The sequence below is a fragment of the Amyelois transitella genome, chromosome 5 (assembly GCF_032362555.1).
Source record: "Amyelois transitella isolate CPQ chromosome 5, ilAmyTran1.1, whole genome shotgun sequence".
Lineage (NCBI taxonomy): Eukaryota > Metazoa > Arthropoda > Insecta > Lepidoptera > Pyralidae > Amyelois > Amyelois transitella.
The window spans coordinates 6,922,320-6,937,140 of NC_083508.1; the positions used below are offsets into that span (position 1 = coordinate 6,922,320).

The 14,821-nt window shown below is 41.3% G+C and overlaps 1 protein-coding gene across 1 annotated transcript; it reads left to right on the forward strand.

Moving 5' to 3' along the window:
• The first annotated feature begins 128 nt into the window (after window positions 1-128).
• On the forward strand, window positions 129-14,793 carry LOC106131778 (neural cell adhesion molecule 2). The gene is made up of 16 exons (XM_060954844.1): window positions 129-201; window positions 688-805; window positions 1,430-1,626; window positions 2,782-2,919; window positions 9,377-9,586; window positions 9,815-9,987; window positions 10,503-10,653; window positions 10,801-10,937; window positions 11,128-11,278; window positions 11,705-11,929; window positions 12,405-12,586; window positions 12,793-12,982; window positions 13,250-13,432; window positions 13,797-14,116; window positions 14,211-14,546; window positions 14,624-14,793. Exons 1-16 carry the CDS (start codon window positions 129-131, stop codon window positions 14,693-14,695), a joined length of 2,856 nt encoding a protein of 951 aa, XP_060810827.1. The 3' UTR covers window positions 14,696-14,793.
• Window positions 14,794-14,821: the final 28 nt, after the last annotated feature.

Consider the following 14,821-nt stretch of genomic DNA (forward strand, 5'->3'; position numbering starts at 1 on the left):
TGCCAATTGAATCGCGTGTCCGTTATTCTCGCCCAAGGCATACACTATTTATCAAATATCAGAAACAAAATTTGAATAAGGCACATTCGATTTTGGTGCTAGGTATATACTTAAAAAGTGCAGTGAAAATGAAATTCTTGTTTGTATTTGTATTTTCTGTTTCTTTTTATAAATCATGTGCACAAAATGTTTATGAGCAAGGTAAGTAAAAAACTTGATAATTTCTAAATACTAATAAATTAAGTTCTACGTAACTTAAAAAAATATCACGCGCCACATAAGAAGGTGCCACACACTGCTTTTCGCGCGTTTATTAAACTTAATAAACCTTGTCTACATAAAATACTTATGTAAGTAAGTACTTACTTATTAAACTAGGTATTTTAAATTTAAATTTACCTTACCTTACCTTCTTATTCTGAAACTAAGTTTTAATGTTCAGACCATCGCGTCGTATAACTGAGATTTATATCATCACAGAGAGGTGTGCTCTGCTGTTCACCGTTCTAGTTGGACTACGGGGCCTTTATTACCTAATCTTTGTAACATTGGTTATCGGAACTTTAGAACCACTCCATCTGTTTACCATGGATGTCGTAATAGCTGGGGATTTAACCGGAATAACCCTGGGAGAAAAGTAGATGAGGTGTGCTTAGGTACCTTTGTTACCTGTTACTTTTATTACAGTTGAAGCAGTGTTAGAGCGCACTGCGGAACTGCCTTGCAATGTAAGTGCGGAAAATGAAAATGACAAACTGATTGTCCTTGCCTGGTATAAAGATGGAGAGTCGACTGCATTCTACAGGTGAAATATTATTTTGAACACTTATCAATTATAAAATACTTACTTTTGTGAAACCCTTATTGCACTTAGCTATTTTATACCTATCATCAGCAAATAGCAAATTCTTAACTAATTTGCGTTAAACTTAGGTATGAAGTGGATGTATGGTGTCATGCTTAAGGTTAATTATTAAATTAAGTACCTATAGGTTGTGACAGAAGATATTAAAATAGCATTCTAGTTTGTTGCAAGGCATTATGTACGAGTTAGTGTAGGTACCTAGGTATTATAATATTTGTTTACTGCATAAGTAACGTAGTCAACATCACCATGCTTCTCTTTTGTGGTTCTACAGTATTGACAGTTAATTCGTTATTTCTTTTTAGTATTGGTTGTTTTATACTAAGTAAGAATTTATAAGGACTTTTGGGCTTTAGGAAAACCTAAGTCAAATTTACAAATATAATTAGTGTGACCTACGGGCCAATTCATGAACAATTTGATAAATCTGTTTTATCTTCTCTCGCACCCTTCTTCAATGCCCTGATGATGTATAAGCCTTCATTCATACCTTATTTCACGAAAAAGCTCCACTGGACCAAGTGGCTATCAGATCAAGCTCCTTATGATAATATTCTGCCTCAGCAGTCGAGACCTGCGCGTGGGCAACGGCACTGTTTCGTCAGCGGACAAGCGGTACCGACTCGTCAACTCCGGGGATGTGGACCAAGTTATTCTGCAAATCCTTGATACTCGAACATCGGATGCAGGTCGATACATGTGCCACGCTGACTTCGCATCCAGTCCTGCACTTAAGACTTACATTGAACTCGCGGTCATAGGTAGGTTTTTCCAAAAGAATTATGTCTCCTAACGTAATAAATTATAAACAAGTCAACAAGATTACATCTCCTATTTGTAATGTCGAATAAGGTCTTTGTATGGAGATTCCTGTTCACCACGTTAAAATTATGTCTATGTTTGGTCGCTATTACCTACCTGTAATAGATGAATATAATTATAATAATAGATATACATATATTTTATGTGGGCATGTCAATTAACTTTACCTATAGGTAAAGGTACACATAACCAGAAGAGAATATGTATATAGGTACCTACCCAACTCAATATACGAGATATGCCTAACTCAACATTTATCCATAAGTTTTTGACCAGTATATTTTTAAATAAAAAAATATAATGAAGCTCAGCGTCCGTTTCGCCGACTATTGACCCACCTAACAAAATAGCGCAGAGTTTGGTTAATTGATCCACGCGGACTAATGAGGAAGCAGACGCCACCGGAACAATTCTCTCTATTAAACAATTAAACCATGTAAATATTACTATATATAGGTACTATACTATTAATACTATACCCAAATAGGGATAGTTCTTTTTACTGTAGTGAAACCAGTACATATGTATAAACATTCAATGGATACGTCACGTTACTCATATGACATACGTACCAACTAGCTAATATAGCAAAAGTGGTAACCAAGTACACCACTCTCATCATCGTTATCTTAGCTAATTATAAGACGTTCCGGAAAAAGCAGGGTAGAAAAGCCATTCATTTTATGGGACTAGGTAGGTACTTCCACAAACTAGGTGCCGTGTGGTTCCCGGCACGAATAGAAAAAGAATAGGACCACTCCAATTCACGGATGTCGTAAAAGGTGACTAAGGGATAGGCTTATAAACTTGGGATTCTTTTTTAAGGTGATGGGCTAGCAACCTGTCACTCTTTGAATTTCTCAATTTTATCATTAAGCCGAATAGCTGAACGTGGCCTATCAGTCTTTTAAAGACTGTTGGCTCTGTCTACCCCGCAAGGTATATGGACGTGACTATATGCATGTACTTCCAAAAGTGTATCTTCTATGGCGAAATGCCCTTTAACATCTAGCAGGAAGGCCTATGTTATTCTTTGTATATGTCCAAAAACATGAAAAAGAAATCTTATTGGAGTGATAATAACGCATTCACAGAGCCACCGAAACAACTTTGGGTGATCTATGAAAATGGAAGCCGCGTGGCAACCTCGCGGGCGGGCGCCAATACCAGCAGAAACATCGGCCCATTTTATGTTGGCGACACTATACAGTTATATTGTGTTGCGTACAAGGGTGAGTCTACTAGAATTTTTATTCTACACATCAAGAATACCTACAATTTTTTTCTTTTTACTCGCATCCGAAATTTACTTTATATCATACTATATTCTACTGTAAGGGAAAAATAACTTTGAAGTTTTTCGAAGGAAGAATTGAATTGGGGAAAGCCATGACGAATGTACTACGAGTACCAGTTTCAATATAAAACCGTTGCATTTGTATGAAAAGATTGATAAATGTGGGTGAAACAAAAGAAATATGCAAAGATTATGCTTACCTCTCTGGCAAAGAGGCGTGACATACTTACCTATATAAGCCTATATGCTTTACGGCTGATAGGTATTTTTACTTTTTTACTCACGCCTAGTTTCATTTATTTATTTTTGCATTTCTTCATAAATCTTTACATAACATACCTACATACATACATAAAATCACGCCTCTTACTCGGAGGGGTAGGCAGGGTCTACATCTTTCCACTTGCCACGATCTCTGCAAACATTCTTCGCTTCATCCACATTCATAACTCTTCATGCAAGTTCGGCGGTTTCGGGTACTTGACCTGACCCTTTGCCAGGACGTCCTTAATTTGATCAAGATACCCAGTCTAGGCCTTCCTACTCCGACCTTTCCCTCCACACTCTCCTTGTATATCTGCTTAGTCAACTTGCTTTCATTCATCCTCTCCACATGACCAAACCATTTTAACATACTTACCCTTTTCTATTCCTGTATTAATGTGGGACCAACACGCCCCTATGCACAGCCAGTCGAGCCTTTTTGGACAGTTTCTGGCTGCTCATAAAGGCATGCAAAGCTCCATTCACCATGTTACCCGCGTTCATTCTCCTTTCAATATCACATACATGTAGTGACTGTAATCACTTTTTCATTTTAATTTTATCTGTTTGATTTTATTATTTACAAAAGTTTTACATTTATTATACAAAACTTTCTTTTACAAAATAAATATTTACATAGATTTTTATATACATCAATTGTTTAAATTTATGTTTACACTTGTCTTATTTTTGTTTACAATATTGTTTTAACTTTTATTTACAAACTTGATTATTTTATATACAACTACTAACTTATTAATTTTAAGACTGATAATATCTAGTCAATAAATACATTGCATTATATAACTTACCTATGTGCTATAATGAATTTACCCTTACATTTATATACCTACATATTTACATGTAACATTAATTTAAGTAGCCTAATAAATTATATACAAGATGCAATATATAAAGTGTGCAATATAGTTGTCATATAAAGTAAATAAATGTGTCATCGAGAAACAAGCAGACCGACAAACAAACAGACCATGTTGTACCGTAGCATAAGGAATTTTCTATTTAGCTGTAACATGAGACGTGATTGCGTAACCGCTAACCGGTTTGACCGGTAGGCAGTCGCGCGGCGAGCACCCCGCTCCCGCGCACACGCATTCCCCTCAATCGTCTCTGGCCGGCCAGCGGCCAGTCTGAATATCAACTTGACGCGAGACGCATGCTTGCTTGTTCCTCGAACACTTAGCACAATAACGCGCTTATTTTTATTTCATAACCACCTTCAGTTCATCTTTCGCTATTTCTCTGTCTGTGCACCTTCTTTCAAGTAAGCTTTGCCCACATTGCTTCATTGGTGACCCCCTTCGCTAACACAATGTCGCAGTCGGATAGCGAGAACGAGAACAAAGGGAACGGAGAACGGTTTCACTTGAACCGTGTGGGTGTGAGAGTACCCCCTTTCTACCCATCAAAACCAAAGCTGTGGTTTGCTTCGCTGGAAAGCCAATTTGCGCTTGCTGGAGTCACGTCGGATGCTACAAAATATCACTACGCAGTGTCCCATTTAGAACCTCAGTACATAGAAATCGTAGAAGATATCGTTGAAGGCCCAACTACGTCGAACAAGTACGAGACGCTGAAGTCGGAGCTTGTGAAAAGGCTGTCTGCGTCACGGGAGAAACAAGTTCAGCAACTGCTTCATCATGAAGAATTAGGTGATCGTAAACCGTCACAGTTTCTTCGGCGATTACGTGGATTGGCCGGTTCCGAAGTGCCAGACGACCTTCTTAGAACCCTCTGGGCTAGTCGTCTTCCTAGCAGTGTGCAGCCCATCATCGCGTCACAGGCCAGGATGAAGCTGGATGAAGTCGCTGAGCTTGCTGACCAGGTCCTGGATGCAGTGTCACCCAACGCGCAGGTAGCTGCAGTTTCGGCAAGTGGTGCAACAAATAACTCCACCGAAATTGCTGCGTTAACACGGCAGATCGAAGCGTTAGCCGAGAAAGTCGAGCGTATGTCGCGGTCAAGTTCGAGAAAAATCGGACATTCTGCAAATCGTCGAGGTCGGTCATCTTCATCTACACGATCGCACTCAAATTACAGAAGACATCCGATCTGCTGGTTTCATTATAAGTTCGCCGATAAAGCAAATAGATGTGTGAAACCATGCGACTATGCGGGAAATGTGACAGGCAGTCGGTAATGGCGGCCGACGACTGCCCAAGTGCCGGTCGCTTATTTGTTACGGATAAACACTCAAAGATACAATTTTTAGTGGATACGGGTAGCGATTTGTGCGTTTTCCCTCGTAAATATTTAAAAGAATGTCGAGCCAAAACAAATTTTGAATTATGTGCCGCTAACGGCTCTGTTATAAATACTTATGGTTTTTATCATTTAGTTTTAAACTTAGGACTACGCCGTGATTTCCCTTGGCACTTTATAGTGGCCGATGTAACGAAGGCAATAATAGGCGTGGATTTTTTATCACACTACGATTTAATGGTAGATGTCAGAAATCAACGTGTTATAGATAATAAAACTATGCTTTCGTCTGTAGCTTCACTCGCTTTTAGTGCTGAAAACATTTCTTCGGTGAAGGTATCTTCTGGTTGCTCAGTGTATCACGAAATACTAACTCAATATCCCGAGATTACCCGCCCACCCGGAATACATCGCACGGTACGTCACAATACCATCCACCATATCCGCACCACATCAGGTCCACCGGTTTCTTGCACACCACGTAGGCTCGCGCCTGATAAACTCAAGATAGCGAAGTCAGAGTTTGAGTCGATGTTGCAGAATGGTACCTGTCGGCCTTCGGAATCAGCATGGGCCTCACCGCTTCATCTAGCGCCCAAGAAGGACAACGGGTGGCGCCCTTGTGGCGATTACCGCATGCTGAATGCCCGAACAATACCCGACAGATACCCTATTAAACATATTCACGATTTTTCCCACTCCTTATCAGGCTGCACTGTCTTCTCTACCATTGATTTGGTGAAGGCCTACAACCAGATCCCGGTCGATCCAGACGACATCGCGAAGACAGCAATCACGACGCCGTTCGGTCTTTACGAATTTCCATTCATGACGTTTGGACTTCGTAATGCCGGACAGACGTTTCAGCGATTCGTCGATGAGATGCTGCGGGGCCTCGACTTCACCTATGCATATCTGGACGATTTTCTGGTCTTTTCGAAGGATCAAAAGACCCATGAAGAGCACCTTCGTCTACTCTTCGAAAGACTGAGGCAGTACGGCATGGTCGTCAACACGGCGAAGTGCATCTTTGGCGCGTCTGAGGTAACCTTTTTAGGATATCGAATTTCAGGTAAAGGTACCACACCCCTACCAGAGAAGGTCAAAGCCATCAACAATTTCCCTGTTCCAAAGACGGTAAAAGAACTACGCCGCTTCTTGGGTATGGTGAACTTTTATCGTAGGTTTATTTCAGGCGCCGCTAAACAACAGGGTCCTCTGAACGCACTGCTGACAGGATCAGTCAAAGGTTCACACCCGGTCAATATTACTGGTAAGTCACTCGAGGCTTTTAAAGCCTGCAAAGAAGGTCTGAGTCAGGCCGCCTTGCTGGCCCATCCCAAGTGTGACTCGAGATTAGCACTTGTTACTGATGCGTCGGACAGAGCTATTGGTTCGGTGCTACAGCAACAGACTGATGATAAATCCTGGGAGCCTTTGGCATTTTTCTCTCGTGGGCTGAGTCCTTCCCAACAGAAGTACTCACCCTACGATCGAGAGCTACTCGCTATTTACGAGAGTATAAAATATTTTCGACACATGCTCGAGGCTCGGGACTTTACAATATATACCGACCACAAGCCGCTGACCTTCGCATTTCATAATCGCAAGGAAAACTGCTCGCCTAGACAGTTCCGACACCTGGACCTGATCGCGCAGTTTACCACCGACATACGGCATATCAGCGGCAAAGACAATGTGGTAGCTGACACTCTCTCTCGAGTCGAGGAAATTTCCCAGCCCATTTCTCCAGAGGAGCTGGCTACCGCTCAACAGGCAGATCCAGAGCTGATACAACTCATGGGAGGTACGACGTCATTGCACCTTAAAAAAGTCTCAGTTCCAGGTACCGGGACTCAATTGTTTTGCGACATCGGTATGGATATCACTCGACCATTTGTTCCAAGGATGCTGCGTAAACGGGTGTTCGAAAGTCTTCATAGTCTTAGCCACCCTGGCGCTAATGCAACTGTCAAGCTGGTCTCCGAACGATATGTGTGGCCTGGAGTTCGAAGGGACTGTAGGAACTGGACGCGGGCATGTATAGCGTGCCAGAAATCCAAGGTCACCCGTCATAACAGTGCTCCCCTTGGTAGTTTCAAACTCCCCGCATCCCGCTTCAAATTTGTTCATATTGACCTGGTGGGACCCTTGCCTCCATCTCAGGGCTACAAGTACTGTCTTACTGCCATCGACCGCTTCACGCGTTGGCCTGAGGCAGTACCATTGGAAGAAATTACGGCCGAGGCAGTGGCGAGAGCACTGCTTAGTGGCTGGATTGCTCGGTTTGGTTGTCCTGCTGACATCGTGACAGATCGTGGCAGACAGTTTGAGTCGGCATTATTCCGAGCTCTTTCACGGATCGCTGGATTTACACATCGCCGCACCACTGCTTATCACCCGGCCTGCAATGGTCTCGTGGAAAGATTCCACCGGCAACTCAAGTCTGCCATAATCTGCCACGGTGATGGAAATTGGGTAGACTCTCTGCCGCTGGTGTTGTTAGGTGTCCGCAGCGCATTTAAGGAGGACTTACAGACTACTGCAGCTGAATTGGTGTATGGCGAAACTTTGCGTCTACCAGGTGAATTTTTGGATTCGGAGCCTGGCTGTACTCTTGATATGACTGAGTTCACCTCAAGACTTCGGAGTATAGTTCAGGGCTTAAAACCTTCACCTGGCTCTCGTCACGGTACAAAACGTCCAATTTTCGTTTTTAAGGAGTTAGCCACTTGCAGTCATGTGTTTCTGCGTGACTGTACTGTCGGCGGTGCCTTAAAACCAGCATACTCTGGACCATACGAAGTTCTACAGCGTGACGACAAGGTTTTCACTATTCTGGTGAACGACAAAAAAGTCACGGTATCGATAGACCGGGTCAAGCCGGCCTACATACTTAGTGACCCCGACACTACACCATACACGCATACACCACAACCAAAGAAACACAACACAAGTACACACGTGATACCACCGGGAGATCAGAGCTTACCAGATCGCGAAGAAAATGTTTTCAGAACTAGATCAGGGAGAAAGGTTAGATTTCCCGACTTTTATCGCCCTTGACGGTCTCAAGAGGGGGCTGATGTAGTGACTGTAATCACTTTTTCATTTTAATTTTATCTGTTTGATTTTATTATTTACAAAAGTTTTACATTTATTATACAAAACTTTCTTTTACAAAATAAATATTTACATAGATTTTTATATACATCAATTGTTTAAATTTATGTTTACACTTGTCTTATTTTTGTTTACAATATTGTTTTAACTTTTATTTACAAACTTGATTATTTTATATACAACTACTAACTTATTAATTTTAAGACTGATAATATCTAGTCAATAAATACATTGCATTATATAACTTACCTATGTGCTATAATGAATTTACCCTTACATTTATATACCTACATATTTACATGTAACATTAATTTAAGTAGCCTAATAAATTATATACAAGATGCAATATATAAAGTGTGCAATATAGTTGTCATATAAAGTAAATAAATGTGTCATCGAGAAACAAGCAGACCGACAAACAAACAGACCATGTTGTACCGTAGCATAAGGAATTTTCTATTTAGCTGTAACATGAGACGTGATTGCGTAACCGCTAACCGGTTTGACCGGTAGGCAGTCGCGCGGCGAGCACCCCGCTCCCGCGCACACGCATTCCCCTCAATCGTCTCTGGCCGGCCAGCGGCCAGTCTGAATATCAACTTGACGCGAGACGCATGCTTGCTTGTTCCTCGAACACTTAGCACAATAACGCGCTTATTTTTATTTCATAACCACCTTCAGTTCATCTTTCGCTATTTCTCTGTCTGTGCACCTTCTTTCAAGTAAGCTTTGCCCACATTGCTTCATACATATATGTACATAGCATATCAAAACATTTACAGGCAAACCGCAGCCATCTGTTTTCTGGTGGTCCAAGAAGCGTATACTGAAAATCAAGGACGCGCTGACGCCGCTATCAGAGGAGCGCATGCGCAGCGACCTCACATACGGGCCCTTGGAGCGTGAAGACCACGGCCACGTGCTCACCTGCTTCGCCAAAAACAACGACCACACTACACCGCTATATATCGATGTTGTCATCAATATGTTCTGTGAGTTGTCTATCTTTAATCGTGGTAACGGCTCCTAACTTAAGTATGGAACAATTTTCTACATTTTTTTTATCTTGTAGTAAAAGTATTCATTAGTAACTATGCACTATTTTATACCGACGAATACGTTACAATACGCAGTCAGGCTTGAACCTACTACTACAAAGCCTCTAATTTGCTGACGTTGACATTTTATTTCCAGTTTAATAAAATATCCCATTTTTGTAGTGCCGCCAGCACTGGTAGCTCTACGCGACCCTGAAGGAAAGGATTTCAATGGTGGCCGAGTAGCGGCAGGTGACACCTTAGCGCTGCAGTGTCGAGTTATTGACGCCCGCCCCTCTCCTACGATCGTATGGAGACTGAATGAAGAAGTCATTCAACTGGAACAGAATGTCACGGTTTATAATTATATAACGTTACTAATTAGTTTACGTTCAAAGTAATCTTCACATCTCATTCTTTTATTCAGTAAAAAGATAAAAGCAGTGATAAATCTTCTGCATGGTTGCGCATTTGTCTTGTCATCTGCGGGTTACTTCGTGTAAAAATCTGATTCTCTCCAGCCCCCGTAGTATGGCATGCGCGACGTCCCTTTTTATCGACGATTATTACGATAAAACCCCTTTTTTAATTTATTACGATAAAAACGGGTCATGGGTGCGATAGAATCGTGCTTAAAGGCAGACTCAGAGCAATTTCCCAGGAACAAAACGCAACTAGGACTATTCAATAGGATGTTGATGACCCGAAGAGATTTTAGTCTTTCAAATATTTCTCTTATTGAGACTAACAAGTTTAGGTATTAAACTGTATTAAAAGTTATACAAACTTAAAGTGACTTATGTAATTTTTTTCCACAAATTCTAAACGATGTAGAGTTTATGGAATTAAATACATTAAAAGTTTTTTCCAGATGGACACGGGTCAGCGGCTAGTAGTGAGCGACGTGCAATTGAACGTCAAGCGAGAACACGACGAGTCGCGAGTAACTTGTTGCGCGCCGGCCTATAGCCGGACTGAAAATCGGCTTGTGTGCGCCACACCGCTCGCGCTGCTAGTCTCGTGTGAGCCTCATTTCTTATTATGTCAAAAGCATCCGTGGAAATAATATATAAAATTACGTGTATTACTTTCATGCTTGGTGCTCATCCTAAACCTGTATAGTAGACACCCACTAAAGCACTCTGATAAATTTTCATTCTTCATTTTAGACAAGCCTGTTTTACAAATAGTGGTCACAGAAGAATTAGACAACAACGTTCTGTATGCCGCAAAAGGCGCAACTGTAGTCCTAAAATGTGTCTTCGATGCGAACCCGGCTCCGTACTTAATCACATGGTTTCACGAGGTATAGAAATATTTTCGTTTATCTACCTTCTGTTACATCGAAACTATTGATAGACTGCTTTTAATCTAAATAGGTTGTCCGTCAACTCGTTTATTCGTTAATTGCTTTAGACATGAGTTATTTAAAACATAGCTTCCTCCAAGCATCAAATTAATGATGTATCAACGATTCATTTTTTTTACGGTTACAGGAAAATGAAGTATTTCGAGAAGACAGTCTTCCTCTGAAAGGTTTATTGGTGTTAGAGAACATAACAGTGGTAGAACAAGGGGAATACGCATGCGCTGCGGACAACGACGTGGGCTACGACTACAGCGAGCCTCTTGTTATCAACGTAACTTGTATGTCTCAATATTTGTATTTATACTAATTTATATTTATTTGTATGATATGGTCGTTTCGTCTACTAACAGTTCGACGGAAATGTTATTCGTCATTGAATGATTAGGCGATAGGGCATTACATCTTTGATCGATTGGTAGGTAAAAAAGGAGTCCATGCTGTCGATAAAATGAAGTCTTGTCGGCTGAAAGGCGGAAGATGAAATATGCCGTTCGTTGTGAACTGTTCGTTGGCCAAACGACTCTTTAAGAACAGGTTAAGAACTCAATAGTGATAGGCATGACCATAATCTTCTTCCTCCTCCTGGCGTTAGTCCAGGTTACATCCTCGCAAATGCAGGACTATTATCTTAACCTCTGGCGTTAGTCCAGGTTACATCCTCGCAAATGCAGGACTATTATCTTAACCTCTATTTCCTCTTCAAGACCCTGCTTATTGTAAGCGCGAAGATATAGTCCAATACGGGATCCGCGAAGAGGAGAGTGTGAACATAACCTGCGAAGTGGACGCCAATCCACCGCCCTCGTCGTACCGCTGGGTGGTCGTTAAGGACGCTGTTAACGCCAGCACACTACGGAACCACTCGCAGATCACAATGGACACTGAGGAACCGGTACTGGTGTACCAGAGGCCAAATGACACCATGTATAGTGAGTAATTATACATTTTAGTGTAGTATTTTTATTGACGATTTACACAGGACAATATTACATAGTCTTGTGACTTATACATATTAAAGTTTGGATAAAACGATTATCTTAACACTTGCTAAACATTTCTTTGAACACTATTACCTGCAGCCTGTACAAAAGGTATCCTTTTCAGGATGTAGGTCTTCTTCATTTTTCTTTTCCTCACCAGTTGCATTCAGTTGTGCCAACGTGTTCCTTACAACGACCCATCGTAGTGCCAACAACTGGCCCCCGCCACGCTTATTAACCCATGGTCGTTTTCATTCTATACTCTGAGTTTGGTCTTCTTACAAATACTGTCAGTACCTACTTAGTAGAAAATTTAAAGAACTTACCTACCTACCGACATGCTTCATACTAATTAGAGTTTATAGCTAGGTAATTCATTTTTATTTTGACATTTGATGGTGACCTTCATCAAATTAACCCACAGGTACAATTTTCTGTTGGGGCATCAACAACGTGTCCAGTAGCGGGCAATCGCACACGCCGTGCGTGTCGCTGGTGAGCGACGAAACGCCGCCGTGGCCGCCCACCGGCTGCATCGCGCTCAAGAACTCTGTAGAAGACATCGAAATTAACTGCGAAAAGGGCCATGATGGCGGATCACCACAGGTAGCTTATAAAAAAATCATAAGAGTTGGAGCATTATTGTACTGCTGTATATGTACTTTCTATTCAATAAAAAATTTGATAATGATCAGTTCTTTGGCTGTAAAATAAAGAGAAAAAACCCAAACTTTAACCATATGTATCAAAAAATCTTTTTTAAGAAGTCACATCACGTTTTCTACACACATTGCGCTCTATTTGTTATGCAGAAATTCCTTTGCATCGTGAGATCGATATCAGCGCCCGAAATTATATTCACGTCAATAACCAGATCGGAACCTACGTTCGTCGTGAATGAGCCCAACGAAGAAGGATACGAAATTATAATCATAGCTGCCAACGACAAGGGAAATAGCACTTTAGTGGAAATTAGTAAAAGCGAAGTTATAAAAATACCAGGTGAGAAATTAACTACACAAATACATATACTACATATCAGAAAAAAAAATAATACAATTTGACACTTCTCATGGTTTTTACCACGTGAACTTAATCGCCAGTTTTCGCGTCTTCTTATTGTGATTTTCGACGTCATTAAGCAATACCTATTTTGAAAATATATCTACTTCGTTATACAGACGATACGCAGCAGGAAACCTTGTTATACTAAGAAACTTTGGTAATCTTGTCGATTAAAAAGAAAGATCTTTACATAATATGTTACAGTTGAGGAGATAATTCCGAGTGCGGTGGAGGACATAACGACGTTAACCCTGGCGCTATGCGGCGGCGTGGCGCTGGTGGCGCTGGCGGCGTGCGGGCTGGTGTTATGCGCGCGCGAGCGAGCCGAGCGAGCGGACCTCCCGCGCGAGCGGCCGGACCCGCCGCTCTGCGCTTATAACACCGAAGGTATTTCACTCACCAAGGCGATCTATTCGCTCTTCAAATAACCATATTCCTGCCACTCATGCCCATCACCTTGTATACATCTACAACTCGGTCCAATAGCAAGCCATTCAAATTCGACAAGAGCCGGAAGCAACATTTAGGTGGAATTAAGAGCTAGTGACAGGTTACTAAGATCATAGTCTAAAAGAAGAATCCCAAGTTTATAATCTTTCCCCGACTGACTTTTACAATCCAGGAATTTAGAAAAACGAGCAGCTTCTTGCATGGTTTTCTTTACTGTAAATGTAAACAAAGCAACCACGCAAACCTTCATTCACTTCAGAATGTTAAAGCAGTACAAGATCGCAAACCTTTCCTTTTTCAGAATCAAATTGCGAGACTTATCACGACAGTGACGACAGCGAATGCAATGTTCGCCGCACGGAGTCGTTTCGTAGAGCGATGGCCAAATATCCTTCCAAAAATTTCGACGTCCGAAGAACCAGCTCATTCCACTCGGCGCGGTACATGAACGAAATGGCGGAGCAAGAAGCCGCTAGCAAGTTTAATGAAGGACTACGACATAGCGCAAGCTGCAGAATGCATTCTCTACAAAACATTAGCAGAAAACGAGATATGGATGCCCTGTGTGATCATTTAGTAATGCATTTGCCGCCAGAGACGAATTATCCAGCTCCTAGACCTGTAAGTAACATCAAATCAATTGCTATATAAAAACATAATGATTGGTTTGTTTTAGTCAATTTATATTTTAAATTTTCTTCGTTCGTCCTTTTAGATAAACACATTCTACACAATGCCTAGGAAAATGCGCAATAAGCTCGCCAAAGAGCTGAGCGATGAAACGTCAGAAATCACTCAAGCGTCGGACCAATTTTCGTTGCCGCCTCCTCCCGACGAGTACGGCACATACCGCGCGGGCACCAGAATACGAGACGTACCCCCGAAAGCAACTCCTACCTACACAACAATTGTCAGAAAAATCTCTCCGAAAGAACAGCAGAAACAGCAATACAATAACGTTATAATATCACCGATGAATACAGTTGGTTTGCCCACTATAAGTGGTCAGCAAAGCGTTTACAGCTACCCCGATGACCATCAAAATCAACACGTAAGTACTAACCCATTCGATGAAGACTCGTCATAATATCCGAACTTGATCATTAACACAATCTTATTCACTTTAAGGCACTCCAGGCGACACCCGCAACATTAACAACTTTTCAAAACTATTCTAGTCCTAAGGAATCTGGATTATAAGAACGATGACTGGATCATATTTAATGTTCTATAATTCTATTTCTATGTTAAGCACTAGATCTCATAAGCATTAAGGAATCGCATGAATCATAAACTTTGTACTTCAATCATCATTTATTTACAAAA

Coding starts and splice junctions, on each gene's coding strand:
- LOC106131778 (XM_060954844.1), top strand. CDS start 129: ATGAAATTCTTGTTTGTATTTGTATTTTCTGTTTCTTTTTATAAATCA. Junction 10,938..11,127: donor TAATCACATGGTTTCACGAG/GTATAGAAATAT, acceptor TTACGGTTACAG/GAAAATGAAGTATTTCGAGA. Junction 12,587..12,792: donor ATGATGGCGGATCACCACAG/GTAGCTTATAAA, acceptor TTTGTTATGCAG/AAATTCCTTTGCATCGTGAG.